General features: G+C 37.8%; 1 protein-coding gene across 17 annotated transcripts in view; it reads left to right on the top strand.

The window, feature by feature from the left end:
* The window catches only part of MBTD1 (mbt domain containing 1), a 68,292-nt gene that overhangs the window by 26,931 nt on the left and 17,080 nt on the right, over positions 1 to 24,281 (top strand). For 9 of the 17 annotated variants that reach the window (XR_005364510.1, XM_038547735.1, XM_038547730.1 and 6 more), the window contains 9 exons: positions 4,247 to 4,386; positions 5,684 to 5,798; positions 6,605 to 6,687; positions 16,057 to 16,174; positions 18,811 to 18,945; positions 19,207 to 19,295; positions 19,510 to 19,744; positions 20,354 to 20,409; positions 20,754 to 20,858. Coding sequence is in view for 16 of the 17 variants with exons in the window: in XM_038547735.1 (XP_038403663.1) it covers positions 4,247 to 4,386; positions 5,684 to 5,798; positions 6,605 to 6,687; positions 16,057 to 16,174; positions 18,811 to 18,945; positions 19,207 to 19,295; positions 19,510 to 19,744; positions 20,354 to 20,409; positions 20,754 to 20,858 (1,076 nt within the window). In the remaining variant the exon portion in view is untranslated. Of the gene's footprint in view, positions 1 to 4,246; positions 4,387 to 5,141; positions 5,258 to 5,683; positions 5,799 to 6,604; positions 6,688 to 13,589; positions 13,707 to 16,056; positions 16,175 to 18,810; positions 18,946 to 19,206; positions 19,296 to 19,509; positions 19,745 to 20,353; positions 20,410 to 20,753; positions 20,859 to 24,281 lie in introns of those variants that run through there. The other 8 variants (XM_038547743.1, XM_038547737.1, XM_038547740.1 and 5 more) reach the window with 6 other exon arrangements.

The raw sequence follows: 24,281 nt of genomic DNA, 5'->3' as shown, positions 1-24,281 counted from the left end.
CACAGGGGTACCTGACTGGCTTAGCTGGTAGACCATGCAACTCTTGATCTTGCGGTTGTGGATTCAAGTCCCACACTGTGTGTAGAGATTACTTACAAATAAAGTCTTTAAAAAAAAACTTCCTGGACAGCCTGGGTGGCTCAGCGGTTTAGCACCGCCTTCGGCCCAGGGTGTGATCCTGGAGACCCGGGATCGAGTCCCGTGTCGAGCTTCCTGTATGGAGCCTGCTTCTCCCTCTACCTGTGTCTGTCTCTCTCTCTCTCTCATGAATAAATAAAATCTTAAAAAAAAAAAAAAAAAAACTTCCTGTCATTTATCAGGAACCACCAGTTGTGGTCATCTAGTCAGTTAAAACTTACCTAGATATCTTCTGCTTCACCTTGAATTTCTCAGTCATTATTGACAAAGCTGCATGAGAGATTTTATCAGATGTATTAACTCCAAGAAAAAAAAGTTACTAACTCTATTAATACATAGTCAACCCTCAACACAGGTTGGGAGTGCCGACCCCTCACATAGTCGAAAATCCATGTGTAAATTTTGACTGCACAAAAACTTAATTACGAATAGCCTACTGTTGACCAGAAGCCTTACTGATAACATTAACAGTTGATTACCACATTTTATATTTTTTGTATCATATATTCTATCAATAAAGTAAGCTAGAGAAAAGAATATTTTAGGACAATCATAAGAAAGAGAAAATACATTTATAGTACTGTATTGTATTTATCAAAAAAAAAAAAAAATCCACATGTAGATGGACCCATGTAGTTCAAACCCATGTTGTTCAAGGGTTAGCTGTTAGCTCTTGCCATGGTTTAGTTATACCAGTCCAGTAATATTATCACAACAGGAAATAAGGTTTATTGAAACTTTATATGTGCCAGGCTCTATTTTAAATACTAGAGATACAGGGAACCCTGGGTGGCGCAGCGGTTTAGCGCCTGCCTTTGGCCCAGGGCGCGATCCTGGAGACCCGGGATCGAATCCCACGTCGGGCTCCCGGTGCATGGAGCCTGCTTCTCCCTCTGCCTGTGTCTCTGCCTCTCTCTCTCTCTCTCTCTCTCTCTCTCTATCATAAATAAATAAAAATTTTTAATAAATAAATAAATACTAGAGATACAAAGAGAAACCATGTAAAATGGTCCCTCCCCTAATGGAACTTAAATCCTAGTTGTAGGAATTATAGTTTGATATGTATAATTCTTGACAAAGATTCACTGTCCCTTGGGATCATAACATCTTTACCTAGATGGTCACAGATTTTTTTGATTATCTATAATTTTCTATAATTCTATAATTATAATTTTCTCAACATAAAACCATTCAGTTTTTTCCTCTCCTTAAGCACTCATTTCTTCATCTCTCATCCTCTGGTACCTTATCTTTCTTCCATGATTTCTCAGTAGATTTATAAGTACTGGTTAAACTATAGGTCTCTTCAGTTTAACTACTTGGGTGGGGAGAATTGAACTCAGGCAGTTGTTTGCTGTGTTACTTGTTACTTTCTGGTTGTTGTGAGGTTTTTTCCTAATTCTTTTGAAGAATAAATGACAAATATAGTTGTATTTATTTAATATATACAATGTGATGATTTGATATATATACACATTGTAGAATGATTACCAAAATCAAGATAAGTAACCTGTCCATCTCTTCATATAGCTAGCTCTCTTTTTGTGTGTGGAGTGATCGAGAAGAACACAGGTATCTACTCTCAGCAACTTCCAGTGTGCAGTACAGTATTATTAACTTCAGTTGCCTCCATGCTGTTTGTTAGAGCTTCACGATTTATTCTTCTTATAACTGAAACTTTGTACCCTTTGACCTACCTGTAACCCTCCCCTTAGCCTCTGGCAATCACCGTTCCATTTTGTTTCTATGAAATTGGTGTTTTTGTTTTTTTGTTTTTTTTAAGGATTCCATATGTAAATGATCCCAATATACTACTTCACTTAGCATATGCCCTCTAGGTTCATCCGGGTTGTCACAAATGGCAGGATTTCCTTCTTCTTTTGTGAACGAATAATGCTTCATTATAATGAATAATGTTGTATATATGTGAACATGCCACATTTTATATATCCATTCATCTGTCAAAGGACATTTAACTGTCATCTTTATTGTTTTGGCTCTATGACTAATGCTGCAGTCAACATGGGAATGCAGATGTCTGTTCAAGATACTGATAATCAGTCAACTAATTATTGACAAGGGCACCAAGAATACAGAATAGGGCAAGGACAATCTCTTTAATAAATGATATGTGCAGCCCGAGTGGTTCAGTGGTTTAGCACTGCCTTCAGCCCAGGGCATGATCCTGGAGTCCTGTGATGGAGTCCCACGTCACGCTCCCTGCATGGAGCCTGCTTCTCCCTCTGCCTATGTCTGTGCTTCTCTCTTTGTGTCTCTCATGAATAAATGAATAAAATATTTTAAAAATAATAATAAATGGATTAGACTTCCATGTAAAACCTAAAACTAAAAATCTAGAAGAAAACATGGGGAAAAGCTTTTTGACATAGGTCTTGGCAGTGATTTCTTGGTTAATCACCAAAAGTACAGGCAACAAAAGCAAAAATAAACAAATGGGACTACATCAAACCGAGGAGATCTGCACAGCAATGGAAGCAATAAATTGAAAAGACATATTACAGAATGGAAAAAAATATTTGCAAGTCATATCTGATAAAGAATTTACACAACTCAGTAGTAAAACAAATAATCCAGATGAAAAATGGACAAGGACCTGCATAGACATTTTTCCTAAGAAAAATGGGTGGCTCAGCAATTTAGCACCTGCCTTCGGCCTAGGTCGTGATCCTGGAGTCCTTTGATTGAGTTCCACATCAGGCTCCCTGCATGGAGCCTGCTTCTCCCTCTCCCTGTGTCTCTGCCCACCCCCCACCCCCATGAATAGATAAATAAAATCTTAAAAAAAAAAAATGTAGATACATGAAAAGGGCTCAGCATTACTAAACATCAGGAAAACACCAATCAAAACCACAATGAGGGGATCCCTGGGTGGCGCAGTGGTTTGGCGCCTGCCTTTGGCCCAGGGCGTGATCCTGGAGACCCGGGATCGAATCCCACGTCGGGCTCCCGGTGCATGGAGCCTGCTTCTCCCTCTGCCTGTGTCTCTGCCTCTCTCTTTCTCTGTGTGACTATCATAAATAAATTTAAAAAAAAAAAAAAAAAAAAACCACAATGAGAAGGGCACCTAGGGGGCTCCGTCGGTTAGGCATCTTCAGCTCAGGTCATGGTCCCAGGATAGAGCCCCACATGGAGCTCCTTGCTCCGTGGGAACCTGCTTTTCCCTCTCCCTTTGTGTGCCGCTCCCCCTGCTTGAGCTCTCTCTCTTCGAATAAATAAATCTTTAAAAACACACATGATAAGATGCCTTACGTTTGTTGGGATGACTGTTATGAAAAAGATAAGAGATAACAAATGATGAGGATATGGAAAAAAAAAATTCATACATACTGGTGTGGGAATGTAAACTGGTATATAGCCATTACAGAACACAGAGCAATTCCTCAAAAAAATTGAAACTAGAGCTGTCGTGACCTAGCAGTCCCTCTCCCAGGTAGCTATCTGTTTATCTACTCTGAACTTCAGAGTAGTTCACAAGTAGTTCTTGTGACCCTTCTAATTCTAGCTTTCAGATTATTGTCCATATGTGAATTTATAAAAGAGGCATATTAGTAGTCAAAGTCTTGTTTTCCTCTGTTATCAAAGTAAATAATCAAGCACCTACCACAAACTCTGAACCTCTCCTTCTGGTCCTCTGAACATAACTTGAAAGAATGTATTACCCTTAGCATTTTTTCAAGACTTGGCTCTTTTTAGGTTGCACTTTGTGTTATCCTTAGTTGTGTTGCACTTCTTTTCATCTTTTGTTTAGAATCCTTTCAAAAGACTAGAGCTCTTAATATATATGAAAATGCCTGGCACATGGTGAGCCCTAGGACATATAAGTGGAATCTGCTTTCTATTTGTGGGTTTAGCCCCTTTCTGAAGCCTCTCAGACCTTGAGCTGTGGTCAGGCTTCCTGGAGCTGTAGCCAGGCATCATACCAATCTTTTCTCTAACTTTTGTGGAGGCTTTTTAATCATTTGTGTAACAAAAGACATGTTCTGTTTAATGTTTAAATTAAAAGCTTCAGATAATAAGTTAGGAAACTGTTAGGTAAACGGGTTTTATTATATGATCATGACACCAGTGTTTTTGTTTTCTTAATTAGCTACCTGCGAAATGTGTGGCATGGTTGGTGTGCGAGATGCTTTTTACTCCAAAACAAAGCGTTTCTGTAGCGTTTCATGTTCACGAAGCTATTCGTCAAACTCCAAGAAGGCAAGCATTTTGGCCAGACTTCAGGTAACGGTACAGAAACCTTCTTATTCTTTATTTCTTTTATTACTATGGCTTTCACTGTTTATCTGCCATTTGATTGTGATTCACTGCACTCCACCTCTACCCAGTTGACCAGTTACCACTTTATACCCCACAATTTTTTTCAATATGTGGTCTCCAGAGTTTGTTCAGTCTATAAAATTGAACAGCTATTATAGACAAGGCATACTCTCCAAAGTAAACTATGAGCTGTTTGTGTAATAATGAATTGAAAATACTTACTCTTTTTTCTAGATAAGTATAAATATAATAAACACCTTGTTATATACAGAAACTGAAACCATTTTTCCCCCTTGTTTTCTATTGAGGTAACATCAAGATAGAATCAGTCATTCAATATTCGGGGGGAAATGATTTACCCTTTGGTATTCTCCATCATCTTTGCTTTGTAGTTTTGATTATAATCTATTTGATACCTTGAACAAATGTGTTTGGTTAATCCAACTAACCTTTTTGAAACGTTCATGGTATAAAAAGAAATCTTTCTTTTAAATGTACATCAATGCCTACAAAATGGAGATTTGACCATTTGACTAAGTTGTTGCTATTGTATATAAAAAATGTTTTTAAGACATTTAACTGATTTCTGTAATATATTTTATTTGAGTGATCACATCTTTCTTACTCTCCTTTAACTTATTGTGATCATTACGTAGCACTAAAAGGATTATATAAATTCCCCAAATTAAGGAAATACATCACTTAGATGTATTTCTATATTTCAGATAGACAGTACGTAAGATCCTGAGCAGTGGTCTGTACCCAAATGGATGGCAGTTTGTCACACTGTGAATTTGGCCCATGATCATTTTGTCATTGATCTTTTGCGTTAGCACTAAAGGTATAAACCTCAGTCACTTGCTCTTTAAACATTAAATTATCTTCTCTTACCATATAAATAGCAATGCTTGGCAACCTGCATGAGTGAATAACCACTGGTTTTATCTAGTATAAGAAGGAATCAAGTATCCACCACAGCCTATATTTTAACCTCTTATGGGATATAATTTTTTATTAACATATTAATTTGCATATTGCTGTTTTAGTCTGTGCCAGCTCTGCTACCCATGTTAGATGTCTACATCGTAGCAGAACTCCAAAAAACATTTCTCATGTTAAAATTCCTTGTATGTTTCCTCTGCTTTAATAATTTTCTAAACCCTTGATGTTACTTAAGCAGAATGAGTAGTATGCAATCAGGTTAATTTTTTCGGTGGAGGGGGGTGGATGAAAAAGAATCCTATTTACTTAACTCTTCTTGTTTTAGGGTAAGCCTCCAACAAAGAAAGCAAAAGTTCTTCAGAAACAACCTTTAGTTGCTAAACTAGCCGCATATGCTCAGTATCAAGCTACCTTGCAAAATCAAGCAAAGACTAAAGCAGGTAATACTGGTGAATGTAATAGAGGTGAAATATTTGATACTGCTTCATCTAATTTGAATTAATAACAGTTTAATTTTGAATTTTGTTAACTAAGCTATTTCTAGGCCCTACTAGTACATTATCACACGAGGCTTCCTGATAATGGTTTTGGTTTCAATAAATTATTCTAGAAGAGAATAGTTGTGTTCACAAGTTCAGTGCTTGGGGCAGTATCCTTATCATTTTTTATTTGGTTTATCATTTTCCATGTACAGATTCTCTATGTTGTGAATGGTGGGGAGCATTGTGGAGATAAATTTAACAGGCTTTGAAGGGAGAGAGAAGAGAGTAGTAAGGAAGAGATTGAGGAAAGGATCACTTCTGATAGAAGATTCTTAACAGGAAGGCAGAAGCAGGGGGTGTAGGAGAGAGTAAAATAATGAAAAACCCTAGTGAAGGTATCAGTGGCAGATACTGGATGGGAATCTCATTGAGGTGCCAGGTAAAAGCTGCATAGGAATAAAAACCTAAAAGCCACCATGGCATTTTTTGTTATCCTGAACACTTCTGCTCTCAGCTGTTCTTTGCTGCTTATTACTAAAGAGCTCTTTCTTACTTCATTTCCCAGTTTATGCTGTGTATAGAAGAGTTAAACTATTTGTTTGCAGATAGGATCTATGCAAAAGTTCATGTTTATTTGAAAAGTTCTTAAATCTTTACAGGAAAAAACTTTCAAGGTGATAAGTTAATTTTATAGCATTTCACATTTTCTTGTGAATAAAAGATTTGAGAATTGTAATATATCTAAATTTAATTTTTTTCAACAGCAGTCTCCATGGAAGGCTTCAGCTGGGGTAACTACATCAATAGCAATAGCTTTATAGCAGCTCCAGTTACCTGCTTTAAACATGTGAGTATGGAATTTCTCACTTGTATTGAAATGCTTAGTCATTGTTTAAAGTCATTGTATCTTCAGCTTTAAACATAACATCTAAATGTCTTGTCTTTAGAAGATCTTTACTGTATCCATTGTCGTAAAAATGTTTCTTTTTATTATACTTATTAGTAGCTAAAAATAACTTCTAGAAGTTTTACAAGTAAAAGTGTCCTTTAAAGAAATTATAATTTGAAATTTTCTTACTAAGCTGAACCATATACAGTTGCTGATTTTGTATATCATGTGTATTGGCAGTGTTGTATGGTTCAAAATAATCCCATGTTGCCTAAACCTTTGTGATCTGACCTGATAATTCAGAAAAGGATCTTCCTTCTGGTTATGTTTATATTTCTAAAGGTAAAATCACAAAAACAAGGAACTATCAGTAATAGAGCATTATGGGCTGAAATATGTGATACATACCAGAAAACCCTTTGCAGGATATTTTTGGCAAATAGATTCTTACAGAGTAAAAAAAAAATAAAGATTCTTACAGAGTATACTAAGTAATTCGGAATTATGTTAAAAAACGTTCTCAGAAAATGTTTGTTTCTTTGGATCCTCTCCCTTTTTATTCAGTGATCTGTGATTGATTCTCTCAAATACTTTTTTGACCTTACTACAAGTTTAATTTATATTTAAAGGCTCTATATGCTAGAAGGAAAAAAAAAGATTCTATCTGCTACTATGTACAAAAAGAACAGAGAATTTAGAAAATTAATGAAATTTTGCTTACATTAAACATTTTGTTAAATTAGGACTTCACTTTTAAATAACAGCATGTGGACAAAACTGAGCTTGAGTTCCTGCTGTAGAAACCCAAATGAATTTTCATTTGTTCACAGCCAATACAGACTCTTGATCAAAGCCAAGCACATGAAATCAGTGGTAGAAATATAAACTAAAGCTGAGTACATTAATTTGCTAGTTTTCTTTCCTAAAAGTACAGGTGCTCAGCCCATAGTTGGTGGCATGCTGACTCTGAGGCAGCCTAAGTGGGATCCTAGATACTCAGTGTAAAGTAGGTGATGTACTTCACCATAACGTGTATGGTAGTGTCACATTTGTGAAATAGATTAAATACACAGCAACAGCAACATTAAAGAGAACTGGAAAGCAGATCTTTGTCTTTCTCTCTAGTTCTTTCTGCTTTTGAGAAGCTCAAACTCAGATTAAGTTCTCAGTTATAATAACACCTTTCTCCCAGATGCCTGGAACATTTATAGTCTCTTGTGAATAGCCTTTATCTCTTTTCCTATCTTTAATTTAATATTCTGGGGTTCTTTTATATTTTGATACCATAAACCATGTAAAGCTGTGTTATGTAAGTAATCAATTTTTTTAAAGCTTTTGAAAATCCCAAAGGCATATTTTATTTCATGTCCATGTCTTTGAATAATAATAGTAAAGTTCTTCGTAAGAAAATCTATATTATAATAATGAAACTGATTTTGTTTTCAGCTCTGCTTTTTTTAAGATTAAAGTGTTCTATCATATAGATCAGGGCAACTAGCCTTATTGTATTATTAATGATGATATTGTGCAGGCTCCTGTTTCTTGCTGAGAAACAAGGCATCTCTTCACCCAGTGTCTACCTGCTCCACTCAACTTTCTTTACTGCCTTTTTCTTACCAAGTAGGAAAATGACTGATAGGGGTAATTTCTTAGTTCATTTTAGCACAAGTGACTGCTTTGTTGCCTTAACCAGCACCTGCACGTGAAGCCATTTGATTTAGGTCAGACCTCATACTACGTTTGATTTCATCCTTTAGAGCTGACTCTTCCTGGTTCTTCCCCCACATAGTTTTCTAGGTCTCCAACAAGAGTTACTGGCTTTGACTTTAAAAAGTCTTTGTCAGGAGCTCTTGGGAGCGCGAGGCCCTGCCTTGTTTCATCCATCTTCTAGTCTTCTAAGACTCAAACCACCTGCCCTGACACTGGTGCACCAGTAAGGCCCGCTTCCTCTAGACATCACATCTGCCTTGTCCCCATCTTGAGCACAGGTTGGGGGCCTTTTCCTGTTCCTAAGGGATCCTTTTTCAAACATTTTAAGAAACATCCAGTGTGTAACATAGAAGCAGAACTGTTCTGACTGAACCAAGAATCGGAGCTGGCAGCAGTGTCAGAGCTCTATGAATGCCTTGCTGCTTTAACGTAACCCAGGCTCTTCTGGAGTAAGGGTCAAAGGTTTAAAAAAAAAAAACACTTTATATTTTCTGGCACTTAAGTATATTTGTGATTGGTTCTAAAATTGTAGGATTTCACAAGTGGAATTCTTTTTCCACAGTCTCTTTCAACTTCTGGGAATGAAGCTTCTGCAAAGTGTATCATAGTACTGTGTCCTCTTTGATAGTTGCTGTAATGCACAATGCTTTATACTCGGTCACTCAGAACAGTGTTGACATTTTTTATAGTTAGTGGAAATCGAGCCTCAACTGTTACTAAATATATCTACTTCAAATCTCTATCATGATTGCCATGTATCTAGTATATCTTTCCCTTTGTCTAGGTGGTACTTTGGTAGTTTTGAGACTTTTTCTTTTGGGGGGGGGGTTGGTTTTTGGGAGTTTGTTCATTTGCTTGTGTAAGCTTCAGAATTATTACTCTTTTCCCTAATAGACATAGTTAGAATAAGAGGAAGCTGCACTGATTGATTTAGCAAGGGTGGGGTGAGGTGGCCAGAGCCTTGGCCCCTGATTGTTCTTCCCCCTTCCTTGGTAGTCTTGGAGGTTGGAAACCACTGAATTAGGTAATAACACTTTCAGTTAATCTTAAATCACATGGTCCCAAAACTGTAAAGTATCTTAGGAATCATCTAGTTCATCTGATCCATCTCTTGTTGTAAATGAAACTCTTACTACTTTTTTCAGTAGCCAGATTATAAATTCAATTTGAGGATTTAACCTGCTTTTTATAAGTTAAAGTTTTGGGGGGTTATTTGGTGTAGTTTTTAATTAAGTCCCCATAGGAAAAATGCTCATGTATTTCTTTCACTTATACATTGTTACCACACAATATTTCTGACACCAGATATGCAGATACCAATCAGTAGTCCCAGGCTGTTACCCGTGCTTCTGCCCAACTAACTATAAATCAGAGTTTCCGTGACCTGCTCCTTAGGTTCAGTAATTTCCTGGATGGTTTACAAAAGTTAGGGAAACAAATACTTATATTTGCTAGTTTGTTATAAAGGGTATAATAAACAATACAAGTAAACAGCGAGGTGAAAAGGTACATAAGACATGGTTGTAAGAAGGGGCATAGAACTTCATGCCCTCTCTGGGCATGTCACTCTCCTAGTACCCCATGTGATCACCAACCCAGAAGCTCTCTGAACCTCGTATACAGATTTCCCTCGCTATCTGAAAGTCCACTTTAGGGACGCCGGGGTGGCTCAGTGGTTGAGTATCTGCCTTCAGCTCAGGGCGTGGTCCTGGGATCAAGTCCCACATTGGGCTCCCCCCGAGGAGCCTGCTTCTCCTTCTGCCTATGTCTCTGCCTCTCTGTGTGTGTGTCCCATGAATAAATAAATAAAATCTTAGGGAAAAAAAATGAAAGTCCACTTTATACCACTTCACTTTTGCAAAAGACTTGCATTGGTACCTGTTTACACTAACCAAAAGAAATCAGAAATGGATTTTTGCTCTCAGGAAATGGTGAGTGCTTCCTCACTTTATGCCATTTTGGCTTACAAAAGGTTTTATGGTTATAGTAATTGTTTTACTTACTTTCGGATGGCAGGTGAAGCCTATATTTTGGGTTTCTGATGAAGGCTTCATTATATAGACATGATCAATCATGAACTCAGTCTCCACTGAGTTCTCCCAGACAATGGAGACTGGGGCTGAGGGTTCTGAGCCTCTTCTCATGGGCTCATCTTTCTGGTAACCAACCCCCCCCCCCCATCCTGAGGCTATCCAGGAGCCCACCCAGAGTCTTCTCATTAGAACAAAAGATGCTCCCTATCATTTAAGAGATTCCAGAGGATTTAGGAGCTCTATGTCAGGACCCAGGTCAGAGACTAAATAGAACAAAAGATGCTCCTAGTGCTCTTATCATTTAGGAAATTACAAAGGTCTTAAGAGCTCTGTGCCAGGAACAAGGGTCAGAGAGACTGAATTGTGTGTGTGTGTGTCCCTTTTTTTTCTTCGATTTTTATATATATTTCCTATTTTTTCACAGCCTTCTAAAAGCAGTATCCATATCTATCCTAACTGGAAAAATCCAAAATATCACTGCAATACTGATGCCAGTTAGGTACACTATACATTCATGAAATACACAGGTGATATTTTCTTCTAGTAATTTATGTTTGAACCCAAGAGAGTCTCCAGTTGATCAATGCATATGCAGAACATTGAGCCTAAAACGTTCTTAATGTTTTTAAAAGACCATAGTCTTTAAGATTGATTGATTTAAGATTTTATTTTATTTATTTACTTATTATTTATTTTACTTATGTATAAAGAGAATGTAAGTCAGGGGAGGAAGCTGAGAGGGAGTGGGAAAGAATTTCAAACAAACTCTGCTGAGTGCACAGCTCAACACAGGACTCAATCTCAACAACCCTGAGATATCATGCATGACCTGAGCCCAAACCAAGAGTTCAATGCTTAACTACCTGAGCCACCAGGCGCCCCAAGACTGTAATCTTTTAAATTGAAGCAGTCCTATTTCCCAATACTTTAAAGTCAACTAAAACACTTCTTTCCTAGATATATAGCACAAGCCAAAATGTGCAAATATCAAGTGGATGTGAAACATATAAATCATAATCCTTTAGTCATATATTTAAGACTTGAGATTTCTTTCGTTTGATATTGGACTATATACTCTGGTCTTGTTGATAACTCATTGCTAAGACCAGGAATCATCTTTTTTTCTCCCTTGATAATAGTTTCATTTTTTTTAAGATTTTATTTATTTATTCATGAGATATATATATAGAGAGAGACAGACAGACAGACAGACAGGCAGGCAGAGGGAGAAACACGCTCCATGCAGGGAGCCCGACGTGGAACTCAATCCCGGGACTCCAGGATCAGGCCCTGGGCTGAAGGTGGCGCTAAAGCACCGAGTCACATGGGCTGCCCTGTTTTATTATTTTTTTAAAGGCCCTCTGTATACTTATATTCCATAACTTTATTTTTTTAAGATATTATTTATTTATCCATTAGAGAGGCAGAGACACAGTATACGCCATAACTCTAAAGCTGACTTTACTGCACAAATATACCTCGTATCACTGACGCAGTACATTCTAATCCTCTCTTTGATGCCTGACCTGTATGCCAGGTGTTTTGAGAAGGTAAGATTATTTGCACTTTTTTGCAATATGTATCACAAATGTATTTTTGGGTTTTAAAGTAAAGCAAAAGTCTTTTTGTGTATGTACAATAACGGTTTCTCTTTTAGTAAAACTCATGATCCATTTCTCAAGCATGCATTTAATAGTAAAATAATCTGTATCAAGTAAAATTACTTTCTGGCTTTTTTTCCATAGCCTTGAACACACATAACACAACTCCACTGAAAGTTGAAGATAGATATCCATGTCGGTTCTAACCAAAGTTAGAATCTTCAGTTTGTCATCCTAGATTACAGAATTGTATTTTAATGGAAATAAAATTTCAGTTAGTTTCTGGCACTTATTAGTGCTCCTTCTGAGTTAACTATCACGGGTCTTGCCATGAAATTTCTACAGAAAAACAATGGATTCTAAAATAATAAAAATCACCTGTTTTTTATGTTTTAAAGAAAACCTAAGTAATCTAGATTATTTTAATGTTGGTCTTTTTTTTTTTTTTTTAAGATTTTATTTATTCATGAGAGACACAGAGACAGGCAGAGACGCAGGCAGAGGGAGAAACAGGCTCCACGCAGGGAGCCTGATATGGGACTTGATCCGGGGACTCTGGAATCACACCTTGAGCCAAAGGCAGACGTTTAACCGCTGAGCCACCCAGGTGTCCCTGTTGGTCTGTTTTTTAAAGTGGTTCTTGATTTTCTGTTGGGATCTCCCAATTCTTTTTTTTTTTTTTCCTTAAGATTTTATTTATTCATGAGAGACACAGAGAAGCAGGCTCCATGCAGGGAGCCCGATGTGGGACTCGATCCCGGGACTCCAGGATCACACCCTGAGCCAAAGGCAGACACTCAACCGCTGAGACACCCAGGCGTCCTGCATTCTCCCATTCTTAATCTTGCTTCCACTGCACATATCCCATCTTCCTTTTATACTGTCCTTACACTCGTCCTCATCCTGTAGCTACCACCTCAAAAAGTAGATTCTGGTCTCAAACCAAAAGGTGAGTGGACTTTCTGCAGAAAGAGGGAACAATTTTTTTCCTATTTCAATGTACCAATTCCGGCAAGTAGCATTTAGGAGTTCTGATTTCTTTCCGGTGAATTTCCTCTAATGTTTTCTTTCCCTTTTGGCCAAATAATATTTCATCTTTCCCAACTAGATGAACATTAATAATCATATGCCTGTTAGTCTCTCACTGTTAGTTTGTACATTTGCAATGTCATCATTGAGATAGATTCTTTCTTGGTTACCCACTGCAACTTCTGCAGCTACCCACTTGTTGAAGATTGTGGGTGGTTATCATAATTGGTTGGCAGTTCTGTGGAGGGAGATTCGTATTTCTGCCATGAAGCATCATGTGTTCAGTGTATCAGCCCTCTGAGAGTCTAAATACTAGCCATCTGGGCTGTTGGACTATCTGGAATGTTCTTGAAGTGCAGAAAATAAGACTCCCCACCCAATTTTTTATAGATAGTCAGGTGAAGGTTATCATTCATTTGTGCTGGGGAGTCCTCAGCATTTGGATTTGGCCATGTCCTACAGGACCTGATGACAGCTTACCTTGCAGGGAAGGAGAGTCGCTCCCAGATAGCCCTCACGAGTGGCCCTGGAGCAGGAAGTGGTGAAGCAGATCTTCCTGATTTGGGAGGAGCCTGAGGTGGACCTCTCGTCCTGAGTCTGGAAGGTAAATTTGTTGTTACCTGTAAATTATGGTTCTGCTAGTTCATGCTATGCCAATCCAGACTTTCAGAGGTATCCCTCCTGCCAGCAAGAGAAGACAGATGACTTGGATGAAGATGGCTGTCAAGCCCTGGGTCATTTAGTCTTCCACACTTAAGAGTGTTCATTTTAAACAAAAGGGCAGATATATCTGTGAAATTACCTTATTATTTCAACACATTGAGCACATGCTATGTAGAAACTATGGTGCTCTTTTTTGTTGTTTTTGTTTCTTCATTTTTTGTTCTTAGAGTGAACCATATGGATTGGTTTAAGAGGGCCTAGCAGAACCACAACCTTACAGGCAAGAACAAATGTCACTTTCTGCTACTTTCTCCTATACCAATCCAGACTGTAGGGACAAAAACGTAATATCCCCCAATGAAGTGAATATCATCCTTATTTTTTAAGTGAGCATATTGATACTTTATTTTCTTTAATAAAATGTGACTGAAAGTTATTTTCTAAAAATAATCGTTAAGGCTAAAAAAATTTGGTATGAAATTGTCATATCTAGCTCTAAGAGAAGTACTGTATACCAAATTCACTTAGCTGTATGCCAACCTAACCCCCAATTTATCAGCATAACCATGCTTCTTTCTTCTCAACAATAACAAAAAAAAAAAAAAAAAAAAAAACATTCCACAAGATTTGGCAACCAAACAAAGAAGGGTGGATACCCTAACTTAATTTAGTGCATATATTAGCTGTATCTATCTGCTCTAATTGGTTCATCCTCACAGAAATGAAAATATGGTCTTTATGTTGATATATCTTAGCTTAATCTACATTACTATCATCTTTCCAGCCTCTCCTTTTCTGATCATATCTGCTGGCAATAGGGATGGCCCTACAGTCTAGAATGATATAGGGGGAGATAGCAGAACCTGAAGAGTCCAGTCTTTCAGTTAAAAAAATATTAGAGGTAGTCGTCATAATGGATGTACTGTTTTTTGCACAGCTCAGGGAGATAAGTTACATGTTCTCTTCCAGAATCACAAATATTTGAGATAGGCCACGGTCTCCCAAGTTACTGAGGCATATTCATTGCTTGTGCTACTTAAAGTAATAGTCATAATTTGATTCTATCTTTGGTGTCCAGACTTACTCTATCTAGTTCAGGATTTGACCTTTTCTTCCATCATGAACTATTGAGAGGACAGAGGTTGAGTACTGTTTTAAGCTAATCCTCCTATGGATTGGCATCCACCAAAGTAGGAGAAGCCTTGCATGGAAGACATTTAACCAGTGTTCAAATTGGCTAGATCGTGTAACTCTTAGATATCTTTGTTTGGTCATCTTTGAACTCTGAAACTGTATTGTCTTTCCCTGGTTTGTCCATATTATCAGGTCTTTTATAACCTCACCCAGTCCTTTTCTCTATGTTCAAGGTTCTAAATTATATTTAACAAGGAGCTGTTAAGGCCACAGAGACTGTTTAGTATTTATCAGCATTTGTATTCCTAAATTCACTTATTTGATTTAATTAAATGTTGCATAAATTTCAAATAACTGTAAATGGCCTCAAGTTTTAAGGATTAAAATGTAATGGAAATTGTAATTTGGGCATGTTAGACTTGGGAAAATCTCTTCACTATACTCATTTAATCAGCTTTCTGAGTCCCCATTCTAACCATGTGGTATGAAGGCTAGCGATTACCAGTTCTAAGTTTGAAAGTTTCCTCTTTGTTTAGAAATAATAAATTATTTAACAATTTACATGGTATGCATCTCCAAAAACTCTTCAATTCCACCTCTTTAATAACTATCTGGTGCTTTTGCCACATATAGTTTTAACAGACTATATTTTATTAATTTAACTTAAGTTGAAAATACATATAACTAAATTTTGTTTCTCCTATTCGAAACCACATTGATGGTTGGAGATTTTTTTTTCTTTCTACTCTTTGGACGGACCCTTTAAAATTAGAGGTTAAGATGAAGTGCATTCATTCAGCATATATTAAAAATAGTAAGTTTCTCTGCTTTATCCTATGAAGTCTATTGAGTTTATGATTTGGCTTTTACAAAAATTGCTGCTCAGGTCTTACATTAGGACAGTATTGAATTTTGAAGTTGACATGGATCTATTCTAATATATGTGAAATTCTCTTCATCTTGAGATTGCCCCTGACACTGGCTTTTTCCAAGTAGAGTTCTGTGGAAAGGGAAATAACAGCTCTATTTTTGGAGAAAAATGAATGAGTTAAATGGCATTTTTAATATTTCCATTATTGATGAGAATGCTTATTTTAAACAATGTGTTTAGGCTTTTATGTTATTAAGATGATAACTTAATAATTTTTATATGACAGGCACCTATGGGGACCTGCTGGGGTGATATCTCAGAAAATGTGAGAGTAGAAGTTCCCAATACAGACTGCAGCCTACCTACCAAAGTCTTCTGGATTGCTGGAATTGTAAAATTAGCAGGTGAAAGCACACATAATAATTTACCAGAAAATGCCAGTTATGTTTTTGTAATTTGTAAGAAAGCATATTTGTAAATTTTGCAAGTGTTGACAAGTAAAAAATGAATACAGTAATAGGGCAGAGGTTAGCAATTTTTTTTTATAAAAAAAATAGATGGTAAATACTTTTAGTTTTATGGGCAGATCAATCTCTCTCACAGTTCCTCAGCTCTACCATCGTAGCATGAAGGCAACCATAGCAATATATAAATGGATACATGGCTGTGTGTTAGTGACACTTTATTTATGAGCATTGAAATTTGAATTTTATGTAACTGTCACATCATGAAATGTTATTCTTCCTCTGATTTTTTCAACCATTTAAAAACATAAAACAAACAAAAAAAAATTTACAATGTAAAACCATTCTTAAATGGCAGACCAAAAAAAAAAAAAAAAATCAGGCAATAGGGCAGATTGTGGGCCATTATATAGTTGGCCAAACTGTGGTATAGGGAAATACTTTGAAAAGTGAAAAAAGTTGAAAGAAGACTGCTTTCCAGTGCTAAGAAGACTGAAAGTAAACTAGTGTTAATTTCATATTTCTTGGGTTCTTCTTCACTCCCATTGCTTGCCATGTACCCTAGTCCTTGTTACCTTATTGCTCATCACGTAACTGCGTTAGGTGTGTAGAGTACTGTGTTAACCACTATGGGCAGGTGATGCGCAGAAGTATAAAACCTTGCTTATTCCATTGGCCGCCATCTGCCAAACGCTGACTACATTTGTGACGTGGTGCTCAGGAGTGGTGTGGTAGGACATTGTAGTACTCTATGGGGCAGCAGGGTAGGAGGGTGCAGCTACTCAGATAAGTCATCCTTCAATTAGTCAGCGGTATCTAATGCATCCTACTCTTTCTATTCCTCTCTCCAGCCATTTTCCCCCAAATGCCCTGCCAACTTGATTATTTACTGTAGATGATCTTCTATTTTTCTGCTCAGGCATCTTTTTTCTGGGTCTGCTCAAACATCTTTATTTTATTTTTAAGATTTTTTATTTATTTATTCATGAGAGACACAGAGAGAGAGGCAGAGATACAGAGAAGCAGGCTCCATGCAGGAAGCCGGATGTGGGACTCGATCCCCAGACTCCAGGCTCACGCCCTGGGCTGAAGGCAGGCGCCAAACCACTGAGCCACCCAGGGATCCCCTGCTCAAACATCTTTAATCACTTCTTTGTCTTTAAGGGATCAAGATAGTCAGCATTTACAGCTGATGATGAGTCGCTCCATAGACCACTGGCCCAAGTTTTGGCTGCTCCCCAACATGAATGCTATCTATGTTCTGATGAGGCTAGTTCTCCTTCCTCCCTCATAGAGCATGTTAGCACCTCTGTGCCTTTGCACATTTACCGAGTTATGTTCCCGCCTTTTCCTTGAAACATTCCCCCAGCTGTATAAGCATTCTGTAAATGGTTGGGTGTTCTCTACACCATAATTTAGAACAATGTATTCTTTCTGTCCTAGATGTTTAAGCCAGTTGCATTTAAATAGCTCTAAAGATCAATGCATTTAATATCAATAGAATTATTTTTACCTTCTGTCTCCAATTTTACATTTCCATTTTATCTAATTGCATAACATATTTTAAGCCACTTAAATGACATTTCAGAATTGAGCCTGATGTTAATCATGAACAGAGCTCTGCAACAGTGGGCAAACTCATGAATTATTCTGTGAATTATTGAATTTTGAAACTAAAGATTTAATGTTATAAATTTTCATCATAGATCTTAACACATGAAAATGCTGACTGAACTTAGCTCCGCGCCTGGAATAGTTTGTTGGGCCTTTTTTTATTCCCCTGAAGGCCTTAAATTAAATTGTAATCTGTTACCAACAGAAGGTTTATTAAATTATAAAGAGGATATATCATAGTTTTTGTTCTAAAAAGTAAGACGTCCTGTTTGCTTAGTACATACAGTTTTTAAGTCATTTAACATACTTTTATTTGTGTTTATTGAACTTTGTTACCTAGCATTTTCACATTTTATTTCCAAATAAATAGTACAGAAAAAATTAGATGCTTGAGATAGCCAAATCCAAATTATCCAAAAATATTTGGTCATCTAATCCGCTGGATAAAGCAGTTTCTTTGAAATGTTACTTTAACTATATTGCTGTGACTTGACAAGGTTTTCCTAACTTAATATAACCTTCTTTCTTTTATTTTCAAAACTACACATTCTGGTAGGACTTTCTCCCCTGTTTCCACTGAGAATTTCTTCTCTAGAACTTAAGAAACTGGGGGTAAAATCAAAGTACATTAAAAGGGAGGAAGCCATGCTCTGAAAACAATTAAGCTAATGACATTAAACAACTGGTTCTCAAAGTTGGAGCCATACACTAGTATCTGCAGCTTCACCTGGGGACTTGTTAGAAATGCATATTCTCACACTGCCCCTAGACCTAGTAACTCAGTCTTAGAGTTGGGGGCGGGGCAGGGGGCTGGTGGTGCTGACTGCTCACATGCCCTGCATGGGATTCTGTTGCAGGTGCATATTAGCAAGTGACACCCACCCACCCAATGGCCAGCAGTTGTGTCCTGTTTTGTTTCATTTCATTTTCTTCTTATGTGGTGATTGATTTGTTGGTTTCAGGTTATAATGCCCTTTTAAGATATGAAGGATTTGAAAATGACCCTGGGCTAGATTTCTGGTGCAATGTCTGTGGCTCTGACATCCATCCGGTTGGCTGGTGTGCAGCCAGTGGAAAACCTCTTGTCCCTCCTAGAAGTAAGTATAATTTAAATATGTGTACCTCAGTGCAGTGTCACACAGAATAATATTCAAGTGATATCAAAATTACAATATTTTTTGGTTTCATGTAACTTAAATACTGGCAAGACATATTTGTTCTGTTTTTGTTAGTCTTCTTCAGAACCTTAATGCTCTGAATTGCAGGGAAAATTGTTGTGGTTTTTTTTTTGAAAAAAATAGTTTATAAAGCAATTCTACTCTTTGCTAAAGTGTAACTGGTTATTTCTTTTGTTTTAGCTATTCAGCATAAGTATACAAACTGGAAAGCTTTTCTAGTGAAACGACTTACTGGTGCCAAAACACTTCCTCCCGATTTCTCACAGAAGGTAAAGACAGGATCTTAGAAAGGACTGAAGTGTCAATTGAGAGCTCTAAAAAAGGAATAGCCTGGAAGTTTTTTTAAGGAATTGTTTTAATTTAGTGAGCCAGATGATCTAGTTAAATGTCAAGTGCACTCATTATTTTTAATGGTACAGTACTGAAATTATTTGTAGACCTTTGTCATGAATTCCAAACAGTTTTTGTCTGTTTTTATTTAAGGTTTCAGAGAGTATGCAGTATCCTTTCAAACCTTGCATGAGAGTAGAAGTGGTTGACAAGAGGCATTTGTGTCGCACACGCGTGGCAGTGGTGGAAAGTGTAATTGGAGGAAGATTAAGACTAGTGTATGAAGAGAGTGAAGATAGAACAGATGACTTCTGGTGCCATATGCACAGCCCGTTAATCCATCATATTGGTTGGTCTCGAAGCATAGGCCATCGATTCAAAAGATCTGGTAAGCACTTGTCACAAGACCACCTGTTGAAAACATCATTGAAGCTAAATTGTACTACTTGGTTATTTTTTCTCTACAGAATAGTAGAGATCAGAAATAGCATTCTAGTTATCTGGGCTGCTCATTCTATCTTAATTTAGGGAAGGTTCACACCAGAATATGAGTGTCCTAATATATTTATATTCCTTCCACTTGTTCTCAATTCAAATATAATGTACTTTTCATCACAACTACATTGTCTTACACTTTTCCTGTTCAGCCCATTTGAAAGATCTAAAGGTAGCCATTCCCTTTGCATTCAGTTTTAATCAAAAGAGGAAGATTAAATGTGGTTAGACTTAATACTGAACACACGTAAAGAATACTTCTAAAGTTGTGATTCCCTAACTAGGGAATTACCAGCATTCTGATTGGCTGAATGTATTTAATAGCACATGTACTCAGAAGAAAGAAAGACTATAGAGGATATTTTTCACCATATATGTAGAAGGCATGTATTTCTGCCGTGTTTTAGAGTATACATACCTTGTGGGTTTGAAACCTTCAAAGAAACGTGGTTTTGGTCTTCTCACAAATGCTGACAGATTAGTATGTAACTTTTCCTTGTAGATATTACAAAGAAACAGGATGGACATTTTGATACACCACCACATTTATTTGCTAAGGTAAGAAGTTTTTATAAGAACCCTCATTTGTAAATTAGGTTTGAAAGAGGGTTGTGGGTTTTTTCCTAAAATAATGGAAATCACAATTATATTTGTTCACTTATAAAAGGATTAAGACCTTGTGATCCATAGGTGTCACAACTATTGATTATAATTACTCTTAAATTCTGTCTATTTGCCTGAATTCTCTATATTCTCTAACGGAGGTTTGAGTTATAATATTAGGTAGGTAGGAAAAGGCATTTTGGTATTTTCATCTGATAAACATTTTCAGTTTGGTAATATTTTAATTATTAAAATGATAACATTTGTAATGGTGGATGTGCTTTCATGTAATTCTTTAGGTAAAAGAAGTAGACCAGAGTGGGGAATGGTTCAAGGAAGGAATGAAATTGGAAGCTATAGACCCATTAAATCTTTCCACAATATGTGTCGCGACTATTAGAAAGGTAAGACTATAGGTTTTAAAATACAGAAATGCATTTGTAAGAACTGGTCTTAAGGTAATAGGAGGAAGAGGCCCTTAATATACTCATTTTGACATACAAGGTGTATGTATCTGGATCTTCACTAGGGAGAAGGATACTAGTAATTTCAAAATAAATTTCAATTTTCATACCAGTGTTTTTATGTGGCTTGTCAAGATTGTCATCTTGAGTCTGCTGCCTTTATTTATGGAAATACATATATCTTGAGTTAAGAGGAAGAATATTTAAGTTACTTTCTGCTCAAAGCTAATCCAACAGAGAATTATTTTTTTGTTTTGGGAGTTTTTTGTAAAGATTTTATTTATTAGAGAGAGAAAGAGTATGAGCAGAGGAGAGGGGCAGAGAGAGGAGAAGCAGACTCCTTGATGAACAGGGAGCCCAACATGGGGCTCATTCCCAGGACCCCAAGATCATGACCATAGCTGAAGGCAGACACTTACCGACAGAGGCACCCAGGTGCCCCCAACACAGAATTGTGACTAGGCCAAGTTTATCTTCAGTTTCCAGTTTATTTCCTTTTGTGCCTTTATTATTCTTTTGATAGTACTTTATTTCTTCTTTTTTTTCTTCTTCTCTTGTGAAGCTGCTTTTGTGAAAAAATCAAGAAGTGTGGTTTTCAATTTAAGTAGGCATCAGAATACCTTGGGAAACTTAAAGAAAAATACAGGTGACCAGACCTCTTAAATGCCTACCACGCGTGTTTTGATTTCATTAGTCTGCTAGGGAGCCCTAGCATTGGCCTTTTTTTTTTTTTTTTTTTTTCTTGTAAGTCCCCAGGTAATTCTCCAGTACAGCCATGGTTAAGAACCACTGATCCAGAGTCTGTTTACATAAGACTACAGCTTAAATTGTGATTTGCATTTCAACCTAGTTTAAAGCCTTGAGCCAAAAGAATTAAAATTATGATTATGATTGCTGCCATGTCCCAGCCTCTTATGCTCAAGGTCACACAGCTAGATGAGATTGGCACCAAGCTTTTATTCTTCCTCTTTACTTGACTAGTGATCAGAATCACCTACTATGATTTAAAACAGATTTCCCAGGCACCTGGGTGGCTCAGTCTGTTAAGCATCCAACTCTTGCTTTCAGCTCAGACCATGATATCAGGGTCATGAGATTGAGCCCCACGTTGGGCTCCGTGCTCAGCACGGAGTCTGTTTGAGATTGTCTGCCTCTGCCCCTCCCCACACACACACTCTTGCTCTCTCTCAAACCTAAAAAAGGGAAGAAAAAAAAAAGATTACCTTTAAGGGCATCTGGGTGGCTCGGTCAGTTAAGCCTCTGCCCTCAGTTCAGGTCATGATCCCAGGGTCCTGAAATCAAGCCCCACATCAGGTTCCCTGCTGAACAGAGAGCCTGCTTCTCCCTCTTCCTCCCTCTGTGTCCCTCCCCCTGCTTAAGTTCTCTCAAATAAGTAAATAAAATCCCTTTTTTTTAATGTAAAAATGTTGTTAAAGATTATTTTTAAAAATAAATACATAAATAAAAAACAGATTTCTGTGATCTACTCTGTATCTGCTTAATCAGAATCACAAGAAGTATTACACATGATAATGTATTTGTCTAAAAAGGATGAAATTCTCTCAGTGATTCTGAGAGTCAGATATGGGAAACAGTGCAGTTAAACCATGCTCTGTGCCATGAAAGGAGAATGAAGTGTCCAATGAGTATAGCATCAAACTTTGCTCAAAAATTACTTGGTTTATACATGCCATGCTAGGTTCAGTTTGGACTCTAAAAAGCCTACAGTCTTATAGAACAAGGTAAGATATGTACAAAGAAGTTTGATTCCGGATCAACTATAACTTAAGAAAGGTATGCAGTAGGGATGCCTGGGTGGCTCGGTGGTTGAGCGTCTGCATTTGGCTCAGGGCATGATTCTGGAGTCCCAGGACAAGTCCTACATCAGGCTTCCTGCATGGAGCCAGCTTCTCTCCCTCTGCCTGTGTCTCTGCCTTTCTCTGTATGTGTCTTTCATGAATAAATAAATAAAATCTTAAAAAAAAAAAGAAAGAAAGGTACACAGTACTGTTGGAATTCAAATAAAGGATATATTACAATGTCTCAGAGAAATTAGGGAAAGCTGGATAGAAGAGAAGAGATTTGAAAACTTCGCCTTGACGGTTGGGAAAAACAGCCCCGCAGAGATGCAGGAAGGAAACTTATGGAAAGAGGATATGCACAAATGAATTAAGGTGGGAAGGTGTAGGCAGGGTGTAGGGTAAGACAAGTTGTTCACACAGTGCACATCAAACCAGTTGCATCCAGCTCTTGGTTTCGGCTCAGGTCACGATCATGGGTCGGGGATCAAGTCTCATGTGGGGCTCCGCACACACAGCCTGCTTAAGATTCTCCTTTGAGACAACTGGGTGGCTCAGTGGTTTACCGCCTGCCTTCAGCCCAGGGTGTGATCCTGGAGTCCCAGGATCGAATACTGCATTGGACTCCCTGCATGAAGCCTGCTTCCCCCTCTGCCTGTGTCTGCCTCTCTCTCTCTCTTTCTCATGAATAAATAAATAAAATCTTAAGAAAAAAAGATTTTCTCTCCCTCTTCCTCTGTCCCTTCCCTGTGCATGTGCTCGCTCTACCCACCACTGCCTCCCTACTCCCCTGACAAAAGGCTGCCCTGAGTATCCTGGTCAAAGCTTTTATAAGGAACAGCAACTCCCTCAAGTTAACTTTAGGAGAGTTACCCTAAGGACAGGGCAGTCTCATAGACAAGCAAGGACACAGGGATGAGAACTGGAAAGCCATAAACTCAGTGGTAATTTCTCCATATCTCGGGGCCTCTTTGTTCCATCCCTTCTCTGCTCTGAGTCTCTGCCACTTTCCTTTCACTCTTTTGGTTGGAGTTCTACTCACTCAGTCTTCATGTGTGGCTGCTAGCTCCATTCTGTATGATGGGCGTTCAGTTCCAACTCCAGCCCATGATTTGACAGCAGTCTCTGTGTCTGTTGATCCTAATCCTGAGAAAGATACTAGCTGAGCTCAGCCTCTGGCTTAGTCTCTAAAGGGTAGGCACTAGTCCCCACTTCAGTCAGCTGTAGTTAGAAAAGGGGAAAGGAATCCCATGTGAGTGAGGGTAGCCCTTTCCCAAGGTGCAGACAAATCTGTTAAGCTGGAAGAGGAAGTTACTATATATATCCAACATAGGAGAAACAACTAGGAGAAAGGCACATGAAGGTAGAGACTAAAAGGTAATGTGGAACCAGGTCACACAGGCTTGGGTATTGTTTTTTAAAAAAAAAATTGTTTATTGGCTCAGTGGTTGAGCATTGGCTCAGTGGTTGAGCGTCTGCCTTTGGCTCAGGTCATGATCCTGGGGTCCTGGAATCAAGTCCCCCATTGGTCTCCCCAGAGGGAGCCTGCTTCTCTCTGTGCCTA

Source organism: Canis lupus, chromosome 9 (genome assembly GCF_011100685.1).
Source record: "Canis lupus familiaris isolate Mischka breed German Shepherd chromosome 9, alternate assembly UU_Cfam_GSD_1.0, whole genome shotgun sequence".
Lineage (NCBI taxonomy): Eukaryota > Metazoa > Chordata > Mammalia > Carnivora > Canidae > Canis > Canis lupus.
Note: the sequence above shows the minus strand (reverse complement) of the source record. Positions and strands in the feature narration are given on the sequence as shown.